A 25,494-nucleotide genomic window follows, 5' to 3' on the forward strand; every position below is an offset into this window, starting at 1 on the left:
TAAACTGCAGGCAGAGTCTTGTGGTTAGCAGCCCACCCAGACCTGTCAGACATGGCGATATTATTCAGCTGCTACATGGAATGACATCACGCTACCTAAACACGTAATACAATTCCAGTTACATTTAGTATGAACATTAATATATATTTAAAAAATATATATATATATATTAATAATAAACAATTTAACAGTAATAATAGAGCAAAATAATGTTTGTAATATTTTTTTGGTTGTAGCAATAATCTGACTGTGCTTTGTTTTTTTTAAGACATGATGTTGCAGCCCCCATGAGTCCTCACTCACAGGAAGTGTCTGGATACATTGACTTTAATGTATCTATGCCAGCTCAAAATCTATGGAGAGTGGTAAGATCTCAGTCCCACAGGTCTATAATAAATATTCACATTTACTCAAAATGGGTTTTGTTATGCATTCTGTTCATTGCACCGCAGGACGTAGTGAACAGGGAGTCTGATAGAGAGATCTGGAAGACGATTTTGTCAGAGGTGCGACTAGTCCATGTGAACACTTCCGCTGTTCTGAAGGTTTGTATAGTTGTACAATGTGTACAAAAGAATATAGGCATAATAATAATAATGCAGTATACAGTTTTAGGAAGTATGCAAACTTGATCAAATTTTAGACTAATTTATGCAGATATACATGGACAATTTTTTTTTTTTTTAAAAATACAGGTTTAATGATAGTTCAATAAAAATACAGGTTTAATGATGGTTCATGTCAGCTCAGGCCCATTAAATAAAAATAAAATAACGCATACAATTTTTTTATTTTAATAATGCTTTAATAAATTTTGAAATTAACATCAACTAAGATTAATAAATGTTTTAGAAGTATTTTTCATTGTTAGTTCATCTCAACTAATGTTAACAAATGTAACCTTATTGTAAAGTGTTACCATATTGGTATATATCAGTATATAATTAGTAATTAGTAGTTACTGCCCTTAAAGGGATAGTTGACCCAAAAAAGAAAACTATCCCATGATTTACTCGCCCTCAAGCCATCCTAGGTGTATATGACTTTCTTCTTTCAGTCAAACACAATCAGAGTTATATTAAAAAAGTTTTATAATGGGAGTGAATAGTAACTTTGAATAATTACTATAATTAAACAAAATATCACCTTGAACGTACTTTCCGCATTCTTCATAACGCTTACGCTGAATGTTCTACGCCTTCCCTATTCTACTTACGGAATGAACGCGGCGACAGTTTCGTTTTTTTCCGTAACTTGAATAGGGAAGGCGTAGGACATTCAGCGTAAGCGTTATGAAGAATGCGGAAGCGGAAAGTACGTTCAAGGCGATATTTTGTTTATAAAGCATAAACGGTTGTATTTTTTCCGAAAATGACCGATCGATTCGCTAGGTAAGACCCTTATTACTCATCTGGTATCGTTTAAAGCCCTTGAAGCTGCACTGAAACTGTAATTTTGACCTTCAACCTGTTGGTAGCCATTGAAATCCACTGTAAGGAGAATATCCTGGAATGTTTTCCTCAAAAACCTTAATTTCTTTTCGACTGACGAAAGAAAGACATGAACATTTTGATGACATGGGGGTGAGTAAATTTATCAGGAAAAGTGTATTTAAAAGTGGACTAATCCTTTAATATAAAGAAGATAGTCACATACACCTAGGATGGATTGAGGGTGGGTTAATTATGGGATAATTTTCATTTTTGGCTAAACTAACCCTTTAAAGAGATAGTCCACACAAAAATTAAACTTCTGTCCACTTTTACTTTATGTTTGGAAACCAAACTACAGCTCATTGAGGAAAAAACAAACAAACAAACAAACATTCAAAATATCTTTTTTTATGTTTCGTACAAGAAAGTCATTAATTTTTGGAATGACATAAAGGTGGCATAATAGGCTATATGCACGGTTACTTCCTGGTTGTCGTTAAGCCAGCTCGGGCATTTCCGTGAACTGTTAGCTGTTCATTCTGTACTCGCTGTACATCAACACAAAACCATCAGTGGTTGACTTTTTAATGTTGTATTCATATTTTAATGCAGTTATCACATTTACCTAATTTGCCAATAAACCAGTTTTATTGATTGCAAAAAAGACGAAGCTATTGGGACCGTTTAAAAACGCTTTGTCTGTAATTAGACACACGCACATGCATTTTTTCCCCAGCACTTCAAATGTTATTTTTAATGTGATGACCACAAACATTACTTGTTCATCCTTCTGAGATTGTCTCCACTGTAAAACCGAACGTTTAAAAATGTAGGAAATTCAACATTTGATAGAAAACACTTATTTAAAAATAAAAAAGACAATAATTACCACTTTAACCAGCAGGTGGCGGCAAAGTAGCATTTATTTGCGCATATTTCAGCAATTTCCTCTAATTGTTTTTCACTTCGTTTGTGACTAAATATTAAACATTATAAAATAACTAGATTTAAAAGCACCGCGCTTTCCCTTTGTAATCACAGCAGCTGTCAGTCAGTGCAGTGCAAGATCAATGATTTCAGCACACTTGTAAAAACACACATTTTATTCAATTAATCTAAAGTGCACAATAAATATTTAATTTTGTAAGCTTTTTTCACATAAAAGTGTGAAAACTGATGGTCGAATTGAATTTAGCCGAGGAGGAACACTGAGGTACATCTTTATCTATTTTTTTTTTTTTATGCTGTCTTACGTTTGAATAACTAAATGAATGCTATGCCTGACTATTTAAGTGACTATATTCTGATTATAAACTAAGTATTACACTACTGATGCTCAACACACCAGCAAATGACATCTCACCAGAAGTTTTCCAGCTGGCTTATATTATTGCGGAAGTTCTAAAGAATGCTCCGTGCATATAGCCCAATTTACATTTTTGGGTGGAGTAGTCCTTTAAGAGAGTTATTTATACTGGTTGTATTTATACTTGTCTTGTAATGTTTTGCAGCTCAGTGGAGCATCTCTACCAGAGTGGGGTTTCAAACAGCTGGAGGTGGTTGGGGATAAGATTCATAAAGGCTACCAGCAGAGTGGCATGTGGAACGTGGAGGAGCATCGCTATGGCAGAAGTATGAGAATGAACTAATCTGTATATGTTTTCATACTGCTTATGGCTTCTTTTTCAATTAAACGCATATCTATACAGGTCAGGAACAGAAGGAAAGGGAGTTGGAGCTGAAGTCACCTACTCACGGCGACGTCAAAAGAAACCTCACTTTTATGGCCAAATTTCTTGAGCTGCAGGTGAATATTAAATATTAATCTTGATTGTACAGTCGTGGCCAAAAGTTTTGAGAATTACATAAATATTGGAAATTGGAAAAGTTGCTGCTTAAGTTTTTATAATAGCAATTTGCATATACTCCAGAATGTTATGAAGAGTGATCAGATGAATTGCATAGTCCTTCTTTGCCATGAAAATTAACTTAATCCCAAAAAAACCTTTCCACTGCATTTCATTGCTGTCATTAAAGGACCTGCTGAGATCATTTCAGTAATCATCTTGTTAACTCAGGTGAGAATGTTGACGAGCACAAGGCTGGAGATCATTATGTCAGGCTGATTGGGTTAGAATGGCAGACTTGACATGTTAAAAGGAGGGTGATGCTTGAAATCATTGTTCTTCCATTGTTAACCATGGTGACCTGCAAAGAAACGCATGAAGCCATCATTGCGTTGCATAAAAATGGCTTCACAGGCAAGGATATTGTGACTACTAAGATTGCACCTAAATCAACAATTTATAGGTTCATCAAGAACTTCAAGGAAAGAGGTTCAATTCTTGTAAAGAAGGCTTCAGGGCGTCCAAGAAAGTCCAGCAAGCGCCAGGATCGTCTCCTAAAGAGGATTCAGCTGCGGGATCGGAGTGCCACCAGTGCAGAGCTTGCTCAGGAATGGCAGCAGGCAGGTGTGAGCGCATCTGCACGCACAGTGAGGCGAAGACTTTTGGAAGATGGCCTGGTGTCAAGAAGGGCAGCAAAGAAGCCACTTCTCTCCAAAAAAAACATCAGGGACAGATTGATCTTCTGCAGAAAGTATAGTGAATGGACTGCTGAGGACTGGGGCAAAGTCATATTCTCTGATGAAGCCCCTTTCCGATTGTTTGGGGCATCTGGAAAAAGGCTTGTCCGGAGAAGAAAAGGTGAGCGCTACCATCAGTCATGTGTCATGCCAACAGTAAAGCATCCTGACACCATTCATGCGTGGGGTTGCTTCTCATCCAAGGGAGTGGGCTCACTCACAATTCTGCCCAAAAACACAGCCATGAATAAAGAATGGTACCAAAACACCCTCCAACAGCAACTTCTTCCAACAATCCAACAACAGTTTGGTGAAGAACAATGCATTTTCCAGCACGATGGAGCACCGTGCCATAAGGCAAAAGTGATAACTAAGTGGCTCGGGGACCAGAATGTTGAAATTTTGGGTCCATGGCCTGTAAACTCCCCAGATCTTAATCCCATTGAGAACTTGTGGTCAATCCTCAAGAGGCGGGTGGACAAACAAAAACCCACTAATTCTGACAAACTCCAAGAAGTTATTATGAAAGAATGGGTTGCTATCAGTCAGGATTTGGCCCAGAAGTTGATTGAGAGCATGCCCAGTCGAATTGCAGAGGTCCTGAAAAAGAAGGGCCAACACTGCAAATACTGACTCTTTGCATAAATGTCATGTAATTGTCGATAAAAGCCTTTGAAACGTATGAAGTGCTTGTAATTATATTTCAGTACATCACAGAAACAACTGAAACAGAGATCTAAAGCAGTTTAGCAACAAACTTTTTGAAAACTAATATTTATGTAATTCTCAAAACTTTTGGCCACGACTGTATGTCAATCATCGGAAAAGCCATTTAGAGCTGATGTTGTAGAATGAACACACTTCATGTATGTTTGAGCAACAGTGGAAGATGTTGACAGTAAAGAATGAAGAGTCCGAGCACAAATATAGTTCATCACCTCTTGAATGGATCACAATGGACACTAACATTGCATACTGGCTTCATCCTTCAAGTAATGTATGTCAACACCATTTTTCTTTTATCTCTGTGTGTTTTATAGAATGATAACAGAACTAATCTCTCTAATCTTTTCTGTTTTAATGCAGGCACAAATTCAATTGATAGGGAATTTTGTGACTTGGACCATTGCAAACCTTATGCTGGTTGTGTATTGTCTTCTGTTTTTAACCTACTTGCTAAGACGACGGAGGAAAGTTGAAGACATTCCTCAGGGTATGTGCCTGGAAGTACTGCTGCATGATTTGAGGTAGCATTCATGTCTGTCACACAAACGGTGAGGAAGACGTTACACAGAATTTGAATTCTTAGGTTTAGGGGTTTGTTTAAATCTCTAACATGAACTGTGAGCATTAATAGTAGATATGTTTGCTTTACCATCGCCATTCATTTTCTTTTGTTTCTTTTTCTCTCTTAGACGCTTGGGAACAGCTGGTTTTGGCTGGTGTCGTTTGCTTCGGAGGCTGGGCAGTTAATTACCTGCCATTCTTCCTAATGGAGAAGACTCTGTTTCTCTATCACTATCTCCCAGCGCTCACCTTCAAGATCTTGCAGATACCGATTGTCATAGAGCACCTGTACATCCATGTAATGAGGTAAGAGCCATTTCTGTCCAAAAATCATCAGTTACTGTAGACATTTTGCATAGTATTATGCTTGGATAGTGTGTGTGTGTGTGTGTCTTCAGTCTTCAGTGTCACATGATCTTTCAGAAATCCTTCTAATATATTGATCTGGTTTTCAAGAAACATTTATTATTATTATCAATGTTGAAAATAGTTGTGCTGCTTAATATTTTTGTGGAAGCAAATGCATTTTTTTAAGATTCTTTGATTAATAAAAAGGTCTAAAGAACACCATTTATTTGAAATAGAAATCTGTAACATTATACATGTTTAAAATATGAATTTATTAAACATTTACTGTATATGTATGTACAGTCAGGTCCATAAATATTGGGACATCGACACAATTCTAATCTTTTTGGCTCTATACACCACCACAATGGATTTGAAAGTATTAAAGTATTAAAAAGTGAAAGTTTGATTTAGGATTGTTAATCTGTCCCATTACTTTTGGTCCCTTAAAAAGTGGGAGGCACATATACAAACTATTGTAATTCCTACACCGTTCACCTGATTTGGATGTAAATACCCTCAAATTAAAGCTGAAAGTCTGCAGTTAAAGCACATCTTGTTCGTTTCATTTCAAATCCATTGTGGTGGTGTATAGAGCCAAAAAGATTAGAATTGTGTCGATGTCCCAATATTTATGGACCTGACTGTATATGCTTATATTAGAGACAGTGGGATGAAACTCTAAAAGTGCTGTTCTTCTTAGTTGGTAAAACACGTTGTGTTGAAACAGCCAATAATAAAATGTGACATTTTGTACTTATGCCTCATATTCATCTTTTAATCATATTTACAGATGTCATCTTCACAGCAAACAGAGCATTTTTGCCCTTAATGTCCCAATACTTATGGAGGGCACTGTATATTTAGATTGATTTGATGTTATGTATATTCAATCAGATAGATAGAGTGATTGAATGAAACCTGTAAGTTTATCATTGTATCACAACAGTGTTAATCACATCTACGCTCATATCTGTATGTCATGCCGTTTCTCAGATCCCCAGCTCAACGGAAAGCATTTGGTGGTGTTATTCTGGCAGTCCTTTGTTCAGTATACGTGTCCTACCGCAACTTGAGTCCTCTCACCTACGGCTGGCCTGCGTTAACATCAGATGAGCTTGCTGCACTGCGTTGGAGAGAAAGTTGGGATATTCTCCTACGAAAACGCTGAAATGTCCAACTTGTTCCTTTAAGAACAGGAGCTTGCATAACATTATGACATGAACTTTGAAGTCAAGGCAGTATGGTAGTGCTGTTGGATTTCCAGAGAACTGTGAAACACGGTTTTTAGGGTCTTGTACTCAAACATAAAAATGTGAAAAAACTCTACAATGAGAATTCATGCTGCTGAATCTCAAAACTCTAAACCAAATGGACTGTAAAGCACTATTTTAGTGCTTAATTTATCATGCGCTTATGTTTACATATTCTGTTTGTATGGCAGTTTTATTGTGTTTTAAGGACTTGTTAAACTGAGATATGTTGTATTTCTTAGAATTTCTTTTTATTTAATTCCTGCACAACACTAAACAATGAAACTTTAAAATCGAATAAACACTTTTATAACAAACTTTGTATTAGCCTATTCATAGCAAAAGCCATTATGTTGATCATTAAATGAATCAAGCAACATAGAACAGATAAGCGTGTAAATGTTGAGTGGCAAAAATCCATGTGTTGTAGTGTCTCTTCTCTTTGTTTGATGGTGTTTAATGCCTTGGCTTAGACTGTCAGTGTTCATAAATGTCTCATGGTCATTCAGAGTTGAGTGAAGCGAGGGTTTTTAGCTGACTCTGCCAATAGTCGTGCCACTGCTTCAGCTGTCTTTCCTGAGCGTCACACTCTCGCAGGCTTTTGGCCAGCTCCTCCTGAACCCTCTGCCTATAAAGCTGGGGGAAGATTAATGCAGGCACATAAGCAGAAAAATTTTTATATTTATATATGTTCATATTCTTTAACATTCAGCCTGCACCAGGGTTTCTGCTTTAGGTGCAACAAAAATTAAATAGACAAAAGGCTGTTCCCAGCAAATTACTAATGCATGATGTCACAGACCTCTGAATGGATGAATTAGCATCTGCCACAGCCTCATTTGAGCTGTAAATGGCACTTTACAGCTCCAATAGAGTTTGTTATTGTTGTAAATCCTAGTACATAAAGCTTATGTACGGTTGTTGTATGCAGATCCAAAAAGAGCATATTTTCATGCTCTATCAGGCATGTTTAGACAAGAACAGAACTCATTTTAAATGAACTTACCTCATGCATGGCATCTCGCACCTCAATGGTCTTAAAATGCCCTAGTGTTGCTTTAGCAGTTGTGATGGTGGCCGTTTCCTGAGCTTCTTTATGAAATGTGCTATCATCAGTGGATCCGAAGTAACAAATGCCTGGCCATGTTCTACAAAACAACACGCTGAGCATTTAATATTCACAATTAATGTCCCATAAGCAGTTAACCCTCTGATGCATGGTGACCATTACAGATGTGTAACTCTATCAGAATGAATTACTTGGAATTAGTAATTACATTTTATTCGATTGTTTTTTTGTTTTTGTTTTTTTTTACTAGATATGGAATTATGTTCTTGTTTTAAAGTCATTTGAAGAATCCCAAAACATTGAGATCAGTGTTATTGTAAACAAAAAAACAATTCAAAATAGTAGAAATAAAGATGTATAGTAATAAAATAGAAATAGAAGAAAAACTTGAACAAAAATTAGAAATGTTGCCTTAGCAACTAACTGATATAAAAGAAAGTTTGAAGTTGAAGTACTAAAATTACTAAAGCAACAATAAAAAATAAAAAAAAAACTGTGGTGCTTGAAAGACATTTTCCTTGGTTATGGTATTTCCATACCTGCTGCCCTTCTGCATCAGAGTACTGCTCTTGTCTTCCAGCAAAAGTCCAGTTTGTGCTTGGCGAATGAGTTTAGTAATATTTTCCTTCTTTTGTTCAGCATCTGCTTTTCCAAAAGACATTCAGGTTCAATTCAGTAAATTAATGATTGTTATAAGCAGTGTTGGGGAATGTTACTTTTATAAGTACTGTGTTACACTACTGTGTTACTAAAAAGTTACATTGTTACTTTTTATGGAAAGTATGGTTTTAAAAAGATTTTCTCCAGCCTTCAGCTGACAGAGGCTCAATTACAAATCTGTGAACAAAAGCAGCTTCAAGGTCTCCCTGCAGTTCCCTTTCGAAGTGTAACTCACCGTGTCTTGGATCGGTGCTATAAGAGGAACACCATCAGTGTGACCGGTGTCTTAAGCATTGAAAAGCATGGAAAACTATTTCATTGGCCGACAACAGTCCATGATGTCACTACCAGAGCACTCACGCATATAACAGTGCCTGCAATAGATGTCATTAACTCTTTTTGTCTTCAGGAGATGCTTGTTTGCATGCTACAAGTGGAGCGCGTTCAAGTCCTCAAGGAAGCTAGATGTGCTCATTATGATGCATTCACGAAACTGACTGAAAGAGGCTGGTAAGAAGCTTTGTTCTTCCTTGACTCTCACCCCAAGGTGTAATAGTTAGCATTTTAAGCATTTGAGGGAGTTTAAAGCACTCTTAGTGATGCATTCATGGTAGCAGACTCTGTTCATGCTTCATTCCCGATTGAAGGGTTGATGGCAATAACGTCATGGACTTGTTGGAAATTGGTGTGTGTATACACATGCTTTAGATACCGGTCACACTGATGGCATTCCCCATGGCGCAGATTCAAGACACAGTGTCTCATTCCCCTTCTCAGGGAACCTTGGTTATATTCGTAACCTGAGATATTAATAAGTTAGGACTGCCATAAATATCAGTATTGTAATTTTACTCTTGCGTTGCAAAATAAAATTATACAAAAATTATTATTATTATTATTACATAGAAATTGAATTGGGGAACAATATTTTCCTTTTTTATATTTTTACTTCTATTTTTTTTACAACAATAATAATACAATAAAAATAATGTTAATAATATTATTATTATATTAAGTTATATTGAATTGAGGGAATAAATTGATTTAATATTCTTTTTTCTTTTTTTCCTTAGCTGATCACATGCCTGAAAGACCCAAACCTGTTTTGTGGCACCATCTACATTTCCATACTATTAATTCATAAACTTACATCCCACTTGAACCTCGTGGATGGTTATGAGGTTGTCGAACTGGAAGAGTAAGGCCTCTGCCAACCTGGAAAGTGCAGTTACAAATTCTTCTGCATTTTTGAGGGCACAGGCCTGTCCAGAAATAAGACCAAGTTGAAATTTATTGAGGTTTTTAAAAAAAAAAAAAAAAAGCAATAAAAGCAGAACAGCGATTATTGGAGTGAAAGTCTGAAGCAGTAAGTCTGTAACCTGAACTTCCTGTCTGGTATTCTGGATGGCTTGTCTTTGTTCTCTCTGTCTGTCCTCCTCGGCTGCCACCAGCTGCTTCAGTTCTGTCTCACAAGCCGGATGGCTCAGACGCACACGCAACTGACCACTGTGCTCCCTCTATGACAGCAGGTCACAGAACAGCAGAAACCTGGTGACTATGCTTTATATATAGTTAGGGGTGCATGTATTTGAATAATATTTTGCAAATATCTAAGGCAAATAACAGTAATATTGCATTATGACAGTTTAATGGCTTCTTCCGCAGAATGACTACATGAGAGGAACTTAGGAGGGTTATGATCATTTCCTCTGCCCTTACCATTGTTCTGCATTTGTTCACATACCCTCTTTTGTTCACTCTGCTGTTGAACTAGTTTAAACCGGTGTTGAATTTGTGTCATGCTTTGCGTCAGCTCTTCAAGGTGTTGATCTCTTAGTTTAGAGAAAAGCTTCTCTGGTACGCTAGACAGAAACTCCTCAATGGCCTTCAACTGCACCTGAAATTCTACACAGAGTGAAAACTTTCACATATTGTCATGTAATCTAAATGAACATGATCTTGTCTTGTAATTAGACCTCTGTATTGTTATAACAGGGATTGCAAGGCAGTATGGTATTGTAGGGTTGTATGGTATATTCCAAAATCACTGCATTTTAACTGTCCGTCACCATCTTTTCACCTATTTTCCACAGTTAAGGCAAGACACTACAGGTGAATAGGGTAAACATTTTAACAAATAGATATCACCATACTTCCCCAGCTGATTAATTGCAGTACATTAAGACACCTGTTTAGTATTACAATTTTTCAAAAATGTTGTTTAAATATGCAAATGACGCATTAACTAATATGCACTATTTACAGAACAGAAATCTGAACATTGGATAAAGCCAGGTTGAAAATGAATGTTTTTGCCTGTAGTGTCTTTAATTCATCTCAAAGTCAATTTAAACTTTGCTTTGTAGGTAATTTGGTTACACTTTATATGGATAATCCACTTTGGACATTCTATATAAGTAACTCTGCAACTACATGTAGACTTTTAGGTTAGAGTTAGGGATGGTAGAATAAGTTGACATGTACTTGAAAATTTACTTATAGTCAGATATATTGCATGAGATTGTCACGCGCATTTCGTCAGTAAAGCCGGTTCCCTGATTACCGCTAAATCGCCATCACCTGTTTTCAAATGGAGCGGCATTTAATAGACAGAGCCGTAGTTCACTGACAAGCCACGCAATATCGCGTTCATTATCGAAGGCGATTCATCTGCGATATGAACGTGATATTGCGTGGCTTGTCAGTGAACTACGGCTCTGTCTATTAAATGCCGCTCCATTTGAAAGCAGGTGATGGCGATTTAGCGGTAATCAGGGAACCGGCTTTACTGACGAAATGCGATATATCAGTCAGCCCTAAGTAGGACCATCAAAATTAAAAGTACAAGGAATTATGAGCCGAGCACCTTCTGACCTCTCTAAAATGTTTAAACGTTTAAAAAATTTGGGGAGTTTGCCTGATTTTGACCAGTGTATAGACTGTTCACTATTGCTAAATCAAGCATGGATATTTTTAAAAAGGACTTGAAGACCTACTTATTTTATCAAGCTTTCGGAGTTTGATGAAGTCGGAGAACTGTGAGTGACTGAAGGCATGATTTTCTTGGTGCTTTCTTTGGTTGTTATTTTATGTTTGTATCAATTTTATAGTTATCTACTATTTATGGACATCACTTTGGTCCATTTTTATGGTTGGCATCAAGAGGGGCATACGATGATCTAAAGCCCCCATCCCCTAAAACCCCCGGAATGCGCGGGAACACAATTTGAACCAAACGCGATTTCAACCACTAGCCACCCTGAGAAATATAAAAGCCCCTCCAAGTCATGTGTCCTGGCACCAGGACTGGCTAGATCAATGAATATTATTAGATTTATATAACTTTACAGTGTGAACATACACTGACACAGACACAAACACTCTCTAGTAATTGTTTTGTTGAAAGGAACTGCTGTGCTGTTCTCTGATTTTTACAAAATTATTTGCACACTCATCTTTTTCTTTTTTCTATCCGAAGCTATAGCAGCAACATTGAAAGCTCCAGTCTCTGTGTTTAGCGCAAAAGCTCGCACGATTTTGGTCGGCTCGGCATGCAGTACAGTCCTGCACCAGCTGCTTCGACACGATTATCAAGTTAACTGACTCGTAACGTATGTGGCTCATGACCTCCCGAGTGTCCGAACTCACACAGTGTATGCCCGTCTTTGGCAGATATTAAGCAGATATTCTACTAATACTATTAAATGCAAAGTTACTTATAGTTAGTAGAATATCTATAGTGGATTATTGAAATAAAGTGTTACCGATAATTTCCTTCTTAGGTGTGTCATTTTAGTTTTTTTTTTTTTTTCTTTTGAAAATTTCAATGCTTTTTAAGAAATTTAAATGTGAACCATACAGTGGTGACAGCATAATACAATGGTGAGATTATCAAAATAATTGCATACTAAATTGTAATACTTTCATCATTTGAGGGCAATATTCAAAGAGTTCACCTTGCAGGCAGCTGTTGTGGTAATCATGTGACTGACTCTGGTAGATAAGAAGTCTTTTGTTTATCTCCTCTGCACACTGATCAAATGTCTCCTGCAGTTGCTCAGAACGAGTGATAGGGCGGCGCTCTTTCTTCTTATAGAACTCCTGATGGTGACACATAGTTCAGTTACACACTAAAATCAACTTACTTAAAGGTCCCGTTTTTCGTGGTTTTTTGAAGCTTTGATTGTGTTTATAGTGTGCAATATAACGTGTTCATGTTTCGCGTGTAAAAAAACACAGTATTTTTCACATAATTTACTTATCTGTATACCGCTGTTTCCACTGTCATAAAAACGGGCTGATCACTTCCTTGTTCTATGAAGTCCCTCCTTCAGAAATACAGTACAGTCCAAAAGTTTGGAACCACAAGATTTTTAATGTTTTTAAAAGAAGTTTCGTCTGCTCACCAAGGCTACATTTATTTAATTAAAAATACAGTAAAAACAGTAATATTGTGAAATATTATTACAATTTAAAATAACTGTGTAATATTTAAATATATTTGACAAAGTAATTTATTCTTGTGATGCAAAGCTGAATTTTCAGCATCGTTACTCCAGTCTTCAGTGTCACATGATCCTTCAGAAATCATTCTAATATGCTGATTTGCTGCTCAATAAACATTTATGATTATTATCAATGTTGAAAACAGTTGTGTACTTTTTTTTTCAGGATTCCTTGATGAATAGAAAGTTCAAAAGAGCAGCATTTATCTGAAATACAAAGCTTCTGTAGCATTATACACTACCGTTCAAAAGTTTGGGGTCAGTAAGAATTTTTATTTGTATTTTTTTTTAAAAGAAATTAAAGAAATGAATACTTTTATTCAGCAAGGATGAATTAAATCAATCAAAAGTGGCAGTAAAGACATTTATAATGTTACAAAAGATTAGATTTCAGATAAACACTGTTCTTTTGAACTTTCATCAAATAATCCTGAAAAAAAATATTGTACACAAATATTTTGTTCAATTGTACACATTAAATGTTTCTTGAGCAGCAGATCAGCATATTAATGATTTCTGAAGGATCATGTGACACTGAAGACTGGAGTAATGATGCTGAAAATTCAGCTTTGCCATCACAGGAATAAATTACTTTGTGAAATATATTTAAATAGAAAACAGTTATTTTAAATTGTAATAATATTTCACAATATTACTGTTTTTACTGTATTTTTAATTAAATAAATGTAGCCTTGGTGAGCAGACGAAACTTCTTTTAAAAACATTAAAAATCTTAGTGGTTCCAAACTTTTGGACTGTACTGTACGTAACGAGTTCTGATTGTGCCAGCGGTTCCTGTGTTGTGATTCGACAGCAGTTCAGCGGTTCCTGTGTTGTGATTCGACAGCAGTTTAGCGCACCTTGCCCGGAAAGGTCACGCCTCTTACCATAACGTGGAGATGCATGCGCTCAGTGTTATTGTAAACATAGTTTTACACGTGGATTATAATTTTCGGGAACCGAGTTAAACTTAAATTGTAACCATTGATCTCTAAGTACGGCGTCCCTGGGAAGGCCAAACAAAGGTGATTGGACTGCGGGATGAAAATAACAGTGTTTCGACGACATGGCGACAAACACACTCTACAAACGCAACTCTTGTGTATTCCTGTGGGCGGAGGTTAGTCAAAAAACTGTTTTAGTGACGTCATTAAAGAAGTAAGTAGAGGGATGTAGTCCAAACTGGCCGTTCGATGTAGGCGACTTCTGTTAAATAAAATATCTTGCTTGGGATTGAACTTTGAGCTTTAAAATTTTACAGATTTTATTTATACTCTAACAACAACATTACACACTAACTAAAGTTTGAAACATGGGATCACGAAGAACGGGAACTTTAACACCAAATGCTTAATACACACTGACTGTGATCATATTTTTATAGTACCTCTGCCACCAAGAGGAGAATATCATTGGCTTTCCACAGAATACTGGTGATTGAGGCTTTGAATGAAACACTGAGAAATGCAAATTTCAAAGAATATGAAATGAATATGGTGCAAAAATAAAAAAAACAAAAAACATAAAATAACAGCTAGCAGATGTACTAACCTGTCCTTCTGCTCTTCAGGTTTTGAGCCAAAAATAAGGAATTTCTTATCAAAGCGGTTGGGTTTGGAAACCCTCCTTACACAGACAGAATCATTTCAAAGAAATAAAAAAGAATGTTTCTTAAATTAGAACATTTTGTATCATAAATGTACATTTTACATGATCAATGAATGGAAAGTATACTAATTATTACATTAACAGCTTTTACATTAACTACATTTTTCTATGTAGTCAGATTTTATTATTATATTACTATATTACCACTGGAGGAGAGGCATTGCCACTTCTCTAATAGTATTTCCTAAATCTCTTATCATATTTGAAATGCCAAACCTCTGTGTGGTCATCGACTCCACTGACTTTCTGTGAAGAGTTTCTATTCCAGACTGACTGGCGCTCTTTCCTGACCTCTGACCTGATTCAAGAGGGGAGTTTAACTTTGCTGAAGGCAAAGAATTTCAAATTTTAGAAGACCTCACAAAAACTAGTCACAGGTGAGTGTAAAAAGGCAAACTAATAAGATTGTAGTTCACTACAAAGGCAGTAATAATTAATGAGGACACATGAACAACCCAACCTGCTGAAAAGTGTCTTTCTGTTGGGTCAGTGTTTACCTCCTTGAGTTCTTTAGTTTTGCCTACCCTGTTCAAGGAAAGAGACATTATGTACATAATGAGAAGTAGATTATTTCCTCATTTTTTAAAGTTTTCATTTTACTATGTCATGTGTTAGTTCCGTTAGTGAGCATTGCAAAAAGCTGCCCACAACAGAAACAATTACGCAAATAAACTGAAGCAAAACTTGAATCACGTTGAGGGAATCAAGTCTCATATGACTATGAGGACAATGTTAACAAAACTATTCAAGTAGATCCCAAAAACAAACTCAAGACTTTGAAAAGGGCACACTAGGCCCTCTTTAAGGACACTGACTTGAGTAGGCCTTTGATAACCCCCACTGCTGCATCATCCAGGAAGGACACTCCAATGCGGCTAGGATGGAGCAGGCTGTCTCCATCTGGACTGCCTGTTTTTTCCTGTATACGGGACCTGGTGCGAGCTGCAACTGCAAAAGCCCCCTGAAGTGGAGTCTCTGGTCGGGGGACAGCCATAGAGGCATCCTAAAAAATATATCAGACATTATTATCCATGTCTATAGGGATTACATGTCAATATACCAGTAGCATTGGAATGTGTAATGCCCTACCAAGAAGCATTCAAGATACTGACACCTCTTCTGTAGCTCCTCCATCAGAGAATTTGTTAAACTTGTTATCTCCACTCCACTGGTTACAATCTACAAAACAAATAGTTTTCTGTAGACCAGTATTATAATTACATAAATGTGAATCTAATAATATATTAAGAGGATTTACCTTCTTATCAGGGCTGGGTTGGCCATACTTAGCAGTCATTTCCTTTAAATTGCTCAACATGTTGTCAATCGTCTTTTTCTGCATGTTACTCTTTAAAGCCTGAACAGACACATACAAATACAAACAGATTATGAACAGTGGACAGAGGGCAAGAATGAAATAAAGAGTAAATGATATACTGAAAATACCACGCTTTTGATCTGGATTCGTGTGTTGTTAAAGATTTGTTGCATTTTTTCAAGAAACTTCAGCTCGATAGCAAGAAAACGGAATTTTTCCTCAAACTTCCTGATTATATCCTTGACCTGAGGAAAAATGGATTCTCACTGTGAATTCCTGTCGAAATGCTAATTATTTTGTGCATGATCACAGTGATCGACTTATGAGCTGGAAATCTTAACCTGCTCCAGACACTTTGATTCTTTTTCTTCCATGTCCTGCATCATGGCCCCCTCTGCTGAATCGATGCGCTTGTCCATTTTTTCCAGATGTGACTGAAAGACCTCAATTTCTTGGGGTGTAAAATTTCCCCCCTCAGAAAACAATCTTGTGGAATAGACAACAATTGTCGTTAATATATTTCACTGGGCCTGTATCAGATTCACTGCACAACACAACACTGATGACTCATACAAAGAATATCAGTGACATACTTGAAAGATTTCATTATCTGAACATTTGCTTCCCTCAAGCCCTCCATTTTTAACTCCATCTTTTGTCTGAAGTCTCTTTGTAAAGTCTGGATGATATTGATGTGTTTGTCCAGGCTGGTTTGAAGTGAGGTACAAAGTTTATTTATCCTGTGAATAAAAATGACCAGAATAAGCAGATTGAGTATAAACTGCACACATCATTACCACTATTTTTTGTACATTTATTTGCATTTTACTTTTCAGAATTAGTGGCAAAGGTAAAATCTTTCTCTCTACTGTAGATCTGCATTTGGAAGTCTTCAGTCAGTTTATTTTTCTGTATCTGTAACTCCTGTAAGTCTGTCCGGCAGTCTTCTAGGACCTCTAGTACACCCTTGCAGTGTCGATCCACGCGTTCCCGATGTAGCACTAGTTCAGCTGCCCAAATAATGAAGAGAATAATGAATGCTGAGCTCTACATACTGAGCTTCCTTGTAAAAAAGAAGTATGCTTAATTCTATTGAATGTGCACTTGTAGTGTACTTCAAATCTTAATAGTATTTTTTTAATGACTTTTTCATGACTATCCATGAGATACAAGTTTAAACAGAAATGACATTAAATTTGAATTTATAATATATGCTTGTTAGTTCATTCGGCAGTACGCTTTAACCATATTTCAAAGACAATAGAATAGAAAGACAATATATATATATAATACATTTTCATTTTCGCACTTAAAGATGCAGTCCGTGAGTTTTGCCTCTTTATCGCCATCTCTGTTTGAAACCTGCAATTGCAGTTATTTGCGGAATTATCATCTTTACGTGGGTTGTGCATCAGCACGGCTCCTCAGCGCGGATTAATCTAATGTTTGCTGTCAGTCATCACATTGGTGTGGATATTGTACTTCGGAATCACAGATTCTACGTCTTGGAAGTATGACCAAAATAAGAATTTTCACTGGAAAATGTCATCTGAACTAGTAAATAACATGTCTGCCACTTTTGTTCTGAACAACTGAGAATAAAAGCATTACAATAAATTGTGCTGCCAATGGTAATTAAATTTAACGATCGCTTAGCTCAGATCACATCAAACCATGCAAATTATTATTATTATTGTTATATTTTGTTCTCAAAATGTTATTGTTAACAATATCAGCATTGCGTGACTATGTGTATTTAGTGTGTATTAGCGTTACCTGTAGATTTCATTTTCTGCAGCCACTCCGCAGTCTGAAGTTTTTTGCTTTTGACTACGGGTGAATCTCCAATTATCACTGATGATTGCCATTTGGACCTTTCTGGATTACAATCCGCCATCAAAATTATACGTTTAATTATTGCAGCTGCTATGAGAAAAGGCTGATCCGCCGCCTGTAGCATCCTCCACATGCCATATAGCCTATTAGCTGGGACTCCTTCTTCATGTAAACAGACATGACGTAATGACGCAAAGACGAATGGCTGCATGCTCGAATTTCCCGCAGAAACCCACCAGTACCATCCAAATTAGGAAAGATTATTATAAGCGTACCGTTGTGAATCAGGCTTATGTAAGGAGATAGTTTTGAACACTGGCTGGTTATGTACTTTCTCAAAAATAGATTTTTGGATAATTTTAACCAAAAGTTATGGACTGCAGCTTTAAGTATATTATTTTAAAGTATATTATTTTCTTAATAAGTACTCTTTTTTTATAAGTATGCAAAAGTGTACTTCTTCTTCACAAGGGCTCATGTTACTCTTCTAAATAAGTAAAAGCCAAAATGGCTTTAGATGTGATGAGACAAACCTGCTCTGACATTGTGAATATCCATCTCGATTCTTACAGCGCGGGGTTGGTGGAGTTGGAGGCGAAGTTCCAGCTCTGCTTTCAGTTTCTCTTTCTTGGCTTCCACAACAGTCATAGTGTTGGTTAGAATAATATGAAATCTCTCTTCCAGATGGCTGAAAATTGTTTGCCTCACACTATGATGGGGAAACACAGCAGTATTCATTTCTTTTATTACTCTATGCAGGAACTAAACATAAAAAATAATAATGAAAAACTAAACAGAAAAAACTACATGCAGAAGTAAATAATTGTCAAAAAAGAACATGGTTTTTTTTTAATTGCACAATTTTAATTTCAGATTAAATTATTGGTAGAACACAAGACAGACATCAACCAAAGCATTATTTTATTCTTTCATTTTTATTGTACACTTACTCTTTTAGCAATTCAACAATTAGAGCCTTTGGGTATAAAACCAGCTCAGTTTCCTTAAGGTTTGTCTCCAGATCCTCATCACGTGTAGTGTGAAACCCATAGCAGTTGTACAAGTTTCCTTTTGCGGTAGTGAAAGTCTCATTGGTTTGAGAGACTGAAAATTCTAGAGCTTTACAATCTTGGTCATCCTACAAAATAGAGGAAATGAAATAATAAAATAATGAAATAATAGAAAAAAATTAACAAGGGGAAGTATGTACGTTTCATTATTACCATATCACAGGACGAGCCAAATGTTGAGCTTCCTTGGTTGTTGAAATGTGGCTTTTGTGCACCTCTAGGTTTCACCTCAACTTCTTTCTTCAATCTGTCATTCTTAATGGCTGTCATGCTTTGATCTGAGTAAACACCAAATAAACATAATAAATCGGTGTTAAACAATTCAAAGGCAACAAAAATCTGGCTCATTGAGACTATTTTTCAACTCACCAAGTTTAAGAGAGGGATAAAGTTGGCAAAAATCCTTAGGGTCCTTTGACAAAAAAAAGACATATATTTTAACAATGTTTGTCTTGCGCAAACATTGAGATAACAGCTTTGTTCTTGTTGAATGCGTACCTGGCCATAAACCTCTTTGACATTAAAGCACTGGCTGACAGAAAGACTGTATGCTTGTAATTCCTGAAGGACTATAGATGGGCAACACTCCACAGTTTCCACTTCCTCCTTATAGATGTTCATATACCTTAAAGAACAATGCAGTTAAAGGATTTACAAAAATGTCCAGGTTTTCTCTCTTAATTTGTATAATTTTCTAATTAAAGTCAAGTTTGAGCAGCTTAATGTACAAACAAGAACAACAACAACAACAAAAAACCTCACTCAAAAAAAATCTAAATGTGCGTTACCCATTCTTAATGTCTTTCAAATAGGTTAGTGTCTTCTCTAAGGAGTCTTTCAGAGCTTCTTCTGAGCTTTCCTGCCTGAGTTTGTCCAACATCATATCCAGCTGGGCCTCTTTCCTCTGTCGGGTGAGACATTTGACAGCTTATTTCCATGTTCAGCAAACATGTCAAGGCATTAAATGTTACAAAATATTGCAAATAGATAGATATTACGAGCATCAGATTTGGTGGTAAAGCATCACAATAATGCAGTTAATAGCACAATATTGTAACACATTACTTTAAAAAGTAACTTTTCCGAACACTTATAAGAAACCTCTTCAAAAGTATTGCATGAAACAGTTAATGCAATCTTGCCTGGCTCTCTTGGTTGTGGACTTGACTGATGGACTCCAATGACTTTTGAAGCTGCTGTTCTCTGTTCAACAGGTCTTCGCAGTGGATCTCCCACAGCTGAGCCAGCCCACAAATAAACTTGAATAAACACTTGCTCTCATTAGCTGCTGTTTCGGCCAAGCTTTCAAAAGCTTTCTGTAAGAAGGTTAAAATGCACAGTGTATCATGAGAGAGTACTGACATAAAAATCATCTGAAGATGCAGAGAACACATCCATAAAGTTGCAAGTTTATAGTCCAAAAGTTAAAGCATAATTTAAAGCATTAAGAAAACTAAACTTACATCCAGATTTTCCAAATAGACATCCACTTGTGACTGGCACTGGCCAATGAGAGGTAATATCTCCACGTTAACAATATTCTGTATCTCATCTGAGGTGAATCCGAATGTAGACACCTCTATCTGTGTGTAAAGAGTTGAGAATATTATTGTGTTAATGTTGTGTTTTGACAATCAAGACAAATGAGAAAGCTTAACTTATTTCTTACCTTAAATAGATCAACCTCTGCCAAACAGACTTGCCAGCTGTTCTCATAGTTTTTGTGAAGTTTTTCCATTGTGGCAACGTGAATACAATCTAAAGAAATGGAACATAGTGCACAAAGTGATGTAGGGCATGCAATAACATTGTATCGTATTGGATTATTGTAATGAGAAGCACATTTTCTGACCCATTTGCTCATTGATGGCAGACAGTGCTGAATACCATTCCGCAACTGATGACTCTGAGATTTTTGGAGGCGTCATGTCTCTAAATGTGAGTAAAAGGTACACAGCATGTTAACAATTAATATTAACTGAGTAAATAGAGTGCAAGACTAGAAATCTGTGTTTTACTTCTCACCTAAGAATTTCCAGCGTTTGGATGCGTTTCTCACTCAGTGTTTTCTGATCTGACTTCACTGTTCTCAGAGTATCTTGAATGTTTATAGGGTTCTGAATGTGAGGGCTGTTCATAAAGTCTCTGCAGGCAGAACATAAATATAATCAATATCTCGTTTTTGTTGTGCCCTGTTAAAAAGACTGGTACTGCTTGTCACCAATATACTGTATACTATATTTTTACTGTTTTTTTAAAGGGTTAGTTCACCCAAAAATGAAAATTATGTCATTAATGACTCACCCTCATGTCGTTCCAAAACCGTAAGACCTCCGTTCATCTTCAGAACACAGTTTAAGATATTTTAGATTTAGTCCAAGAGCTTTCTGTCCCTCCATTGAAAGTGTATGTACGGTATACTGTCCATGTCCAGAAAGGTAATAAAAACATCATCAAAGTAGTCCATGTGACATCAATGGGTTAGTTAGAAGTTTTTAAAGCATCTAAAATACATTTTGGTCCAAAAATAACAAAAACTACGACTTTATTCAGCATTGTCTTCTCTTCCGGGTCTGTTGTATATCCGCTTTCACTCCACAGTGACGCTGCTTCTTCTTCTTCTTTCCTGTTTTACGGCGGTTGGTGCATTACCGCCCCTTCTGCTCCGGACAGTGACGCTGATGACATGTTATCTAGTGCGCCCGAGCTTCGTTTACAGTCTGAGGGAGACGCACGCTGTATTCAAGCTATTCTACATTGTTTGTATTTTGGTATTGCTATATTTTTTAAAATGGTGCGTAGGTGTGCATGTCACAGATGTCCTAATCGCGTCACTGTCCGGAGCAGAAGGGTGCGGTAATGCACCAATAAGCTGGATGCCAACCGCCGTAAAACAGGAAAGAAGAAGAAGAAGCAGCGTCACTGTGGAGTGAAAGCGGATATACAACAGACCCGGAAGAGAAGACAATGCTGAATAAAGTCGCAGTTTTTGTAATTTTTGGACCAAAATGTATTTTCAATGCTTCAAAAACCCACTGATGTCACATGGACTACTTTGATGATGTTTTTATTACCTTTCTGGACATGGACAGCCTACCGTACATACATTTTCAATGGAGGGACAGAAAGTCTTACGGGTTTGGAACGACATGAGGGTGAGTCATTAATGACATAATTTTCATTTTTGGGTGAACTAACCCTTTAACATCAGACATACTTGAACCGGCTGACTGCATCAATAAGTTTCATTCTTTTCCAATCTTGAAGCTTTTCCTCCCATCTCAGCCTTTGGAAAACATCTATCTGCAAATGTTTCTCCATCAAATTCAAACACAGTTTGGCCAAAGCACGTCGATTTGCTAGCAGGGCTTGGTTTATTATCTGTGGAGAACATGGATTCAATCCAAAAAAAATAAAAAAATACATATAATGCATACAAATACATTTGTCATGTAGAATATACTACCATGGCTTCATTGTCAATCAGTCTGTGGACATCAGGCGGCATCAAATAACTGATTTTCTCTAGTTTAGTGGTGTATTTTCTCAGTAATTCTGCTATCTAGGAAAGAGGAACAAATAAGCAGTGTACAAATCTACTGAATGCAGCAACATTCGCTTTACATAATATAAACCACATACCATGGTTTTTCTATCAGTTTCATATTTGGCATATATCTCGTCTAGATCTTTAATCCACTTCTTTTTCAAGGAAGATTCATGGCAGACTTTGTTCCAGATCTCATGCATGTCCTTTTTAAGACAACAGATGAGTAACAATTGAGTCATCCTACACTTATTTACTTGAAAATATTGAATTTGACAAGTAAGCAAGTATTGTATTTGACATTTGGTCCTCACCTGATAGCTATGTGCCACCAAATCAGAAATGTTCTCAATCTTCTGCATAAGTCTTTCAATATTGTCATTATACTCAGCCAATCTGAGCAGGATATCTTTTCCTGTCTGTCTAAATAATGGTTCAAAACCCTAAATGCAGAAATATCACAATATAAGACACTTTTGAGACAGATAATTATAATATATTGATAACTATAGGTGCACAACAGATGAACTGGGCTCAAATTAACACTATATAAATGTGTTTACCACAGTGAGGCTGGCGAGATCTGTCTGCAACTGAGAAACAGCTTCATTGTGATCCGTTTGCCTTTTCTCCATAAGACGATCAATGATGTCTGAGTTTTTTTTCTCTGGAACTACAGACAAAACAGAATCACAACAGATTGACTATTAGTTCTAAAATACTTTTGGGAAAATGAGTAGGCCTACAGTTTTGTTATTAGAAATGGCTTCCCTATTGAAACATTATTAGGACATGTACTCCAATTATTCTATATTATATAGTTTATTCCCCCGGTTTCACAGACAAGGCTTAAGCTAGTCCTAGATTAAAATGCATGTTTGAGCTGTTTTAACTGAAAATAACTTGTACTGACATATCTTAAAATATGGCAAAGCCATTGTTTTGTCTCAAGATTCACACCAGTAATTTTTTTTTTTTTTCTAGGATACGTTTATAAAAACTACTTAAATGCCCTAATTGAACTAAGGCCTAATCCTGGCTTAGTCTAAGCCCTGTCTGTGAAACCGGGCCTTTGATTAATATTATTGGCAAAAGATATGTGTCTTGAAGAAAACGTTTCCCTTACAAAAGATTACTGCAATTATTACATATAGAAAACTGCATTTTTTTGGACACAAAAAAACTGCAATATTGCAGTATGCAATACAACTGCAGTTTTACTGCTGTTGAACTTCAATGTACTGCAGTCGTACTGTGATTATACTTCATTATAATGCAAATCTATGGTTGTGCTTAAAGGGTTAGTTCACCCTAAAATGAAAATAATGTCATTAATTACTCACCCTCATGTCATTCCACACCCATAAGGCCTTCGTTCATCTTTGGAACACAAATTAAGATATTTTTGATTAAATCCGATGGCTCAGTGAGGCCTGCATTCACAGCAATGACATTTCCTCTCTCAAGATCCATTAATGTACTAAAAACATATTTAAAACCTTAATTTTATGAAGCGACAAGAATACTTTTTGTGCGCCAAAAAAACAAAATAACAACTTTTCAATGATATAGTGATGGGCTGATCAGTGATTCGGTTCTCCTATCAAATGGCTAAACTGCTGAAATCACGTGACTTCAGCGCTCCGAGTCACTGATTCGATTCGTAAAGCTCAGAAGCAGTGTTTTGAAATCTGCCCATCACTATATTGTTGAAAAGCCATTATTTTGATTTTGGCGCACAAAAAGTATTCTAATCACTTTATAATATTAAGGTAGAACCACTGAACTCACATGAACTGTTTTAAATATGTTTTTAGTACCTTTATGGATCTTGAGGCTTCACTGAGCCATCGGATTTCATCAAAAATATCTTAATTTGTGTTCTGAAGATGAATGAAGGTCTTACAGGTGTAGAACGACATGAGGGTGAGTAATAAATGACATTATTTTCATTTTTGGGTGAACTAACCCTTTAATTATACTGCAGTTATACTATTTTGTACTGCAGTTTTACTGCAATTGTACTTCAATATACTGCAGGTCTTTTTTAAATTAAATATAACAAATGCTAGTTTAAAACTAATGTTTGTGTTCTTAGATATTGTTTAGGTTTGCGTACAATGCTTATATGTAAGGAAAGAAACAAGATTCCATGGTGGAAACAATTAAGCATCAGGTCTCACCAATAGTGTCTGGAAGACCCCAAACCTCCTCAGTATCATCCTGGCCCTCCTTTCTTTTTCTACCTGAATAAACTGTGTCCCTATCAAAAACAGTAACTTTTAATTAAGGTTCAAATCTTCACATTACAATCGAAATTGACAAATTACAATTCGTATCGTGAGCAGCAGCAGCAGCAGGAGCATCATACCGTGTGGTGATGTTGAATGTCTCATTGAGCTGCTGTGAGGCAGAGTCTGCAGCATCTCCACTTAGCAGACAGTCGCCCTCATCTGCCACGCGCTTCCTCCGCGAATCATAGAGAGCCAGAGACAACTGAACCTGAGTACAAACACTCAAAATGAACACATTAGGCCACAACAGGTCTTCAGTCCTGAAGATGATCGACAATATTACAAAGAAAGCATCAACAATAAGTAAAACACACATATGTCGTTTAGATATGAACATGAGTTCGTACTATTACCTGGGCGTCAAACATTTGCCGGTACACTTTACCACTGGGAAGCACACGCGTGTCTGCCATTGTAGCGACAAAATATTGGCTTATTTCTTATTTCAAAACGAAACTATATCGAAATCAATGGGATAGTTCGTTTATTATTAGAGTTCCCCCCCCAAAAAAATAAAAAAATGCAAATGCTATCTACGACTGTCTGAATTCTCGGAAGCGTTCAATCAGGCTGTGTGAAAGCGTTTTCTCGTTGCTATGGCAGTCACGCATGTGACGCGCGA

At 36.5% G+C, this 25,494-nt stretch overlaps 2 protein-coding genes across 4 annotated transcripts in view; one reads left to right on the forward strand and one right to left on the reverse strand.

Moving 5' to 3' along the window:
* pomt1 (protein-O-mannosyltransferase 1) overlaps positions 1-7,222 on the forward strand; it is a 13,568-nt gene extending 6,346 nt beyond the window's left edge. The window contains exons 12-20 of the mRNA XM_048189208.1: positions 11-103; positions 269-365; positions 453-545; positions 2,945-3,065; positions 3,143-3,240; positions 4,901-5,014; positions 5,104-5,230; positions 5,433-5,610; positions 6,649-7,222. Coding sequence (XP_048045165.1) covers positions 11-103; positions 269-365; positions 453-545; positions 2,945-3,065; positions 3,143-3,240; positions 4,901-5,014; positions 5,104-5,230; positions 5,433-5,610; positions 6,649-6,823 — 1,096 coding nt within the window. The 3' untranslated portion in view covers positions 6,824-7,222. The remainder of the gene's footprint in view (positions 1-10; positions 104-268; positions 366-452; positions 546-2,944; positions 3,066-3,142; positions 3,241-4,900; positions 5,015-5,103; positions 5,231-5,432; positions 5,611-6,648) is intronic.
* ccdc180 (coiled-coil domain containing 180) lies at positions 7,133-25,494 on the reverse strand. 3 transcript variants are annotated; one of them, XM_048189207.1, is made up of 37 exons: positions 25,226-25,494; positions 24,950-25,080; positions 24,762-24,841; positions 23,142-23,251; positions 22,893-23,021; positions 22,674-22,784; positions 22,498-22,593; positions 22,249-22,412; positions 21,057-21,176; positions 20,884-20,963; positions 20,701-20,789; positions 20,495-20,614; positions 20,174-20,347; positions 19,820-19,935; positions 19,530-19,656; positions 19,401-19,443; positions 19,185-19,309; positions 18,912-19,099; positions 18,495-18,670; positions 16,955-17,135; positions 16,719-16,865; positions 16,467-16,611; positions 16,254-16,370; positions 16,066-16,164; positions 15,897-15,986; positions 15,623-15,810; positions 15,268-15,332; positions 15,024-15,105; positions 14,691-14,765; positions 14,527-14,596; positions 12,591-12,735; positions 10,379-10,539; positions 10,014-10,151; positions 9,785-9,896; positions 8,514-8,619; positions 7,912-8,053; positions 7,133-7,541 (listed from the first exon to the last, which is right to left on the reverse strand). In XM_048189207.1, the coding sequence occupies exons 1-37, from the start codon at positions 25,283-25,285 to the stop codon at positions 7,407-7,409; spliced, it is 4,437 nt and encodes a 1,478-aa protein (XP_048045164.1). In that variant the 5' UTR covers positions 25,286-25,494; the 3' UTR covers positions 7,133-7,406. The 3 variants fall into 3 exon arrangements, with proteins under 3 accessions (XP_048045164.1, XP_048045162.1, XP_048045163.1); XM_048189205.1 differs by having other exon boundaries at positions 15,024-15,132; XM_048189206.1 differs by having other exon boundaries at positions 8,514-8,616; positions 15,024-15,132; positions 25,226-25,493.

This window comes from Megalobrama amblycephala, linkage group LG4 (assembly GCF_018812025.1).
Source record: "Megalobrama amblycephala isolate DHTTF-2021 linkage group LG4, ASM1881202v1, whole genome shotgun sequence".
Classification (NCBI taxonomy): domain Eukaryota; kingdom Metazoa; phylum Chordata; class Actinopteri; order Cypriniformes; family Xenocyprididae; genus Megalobrama; species Megalobrama amblycephala.

Excerpts from the sequence above, each read along its gene's own strand:
- ccdc180 (XM_048189205.1), bottom strand. The coding sequence starts at position 25,285 with ATGGCAGACACGCGTGTGCTTCCCAGTGGTAAAGTGTACCGGCAAATG. Across the intron at positions 18,671-18,911 it reads ATTGTTGAATTGCTAAAAGA|TGTGAGGCAAACAATTTTCA; the intron begins GTAAGTGTACAA and ends TCCCCATCATAG. Across the intron at positions 9,897-10,013 it reads ATACCAGACAGGAAGTTCAG|GCCTGTGCCCTCAAAAATGC; the intron begins GTTACAGACTTA and ends ATTTCTGGACAG.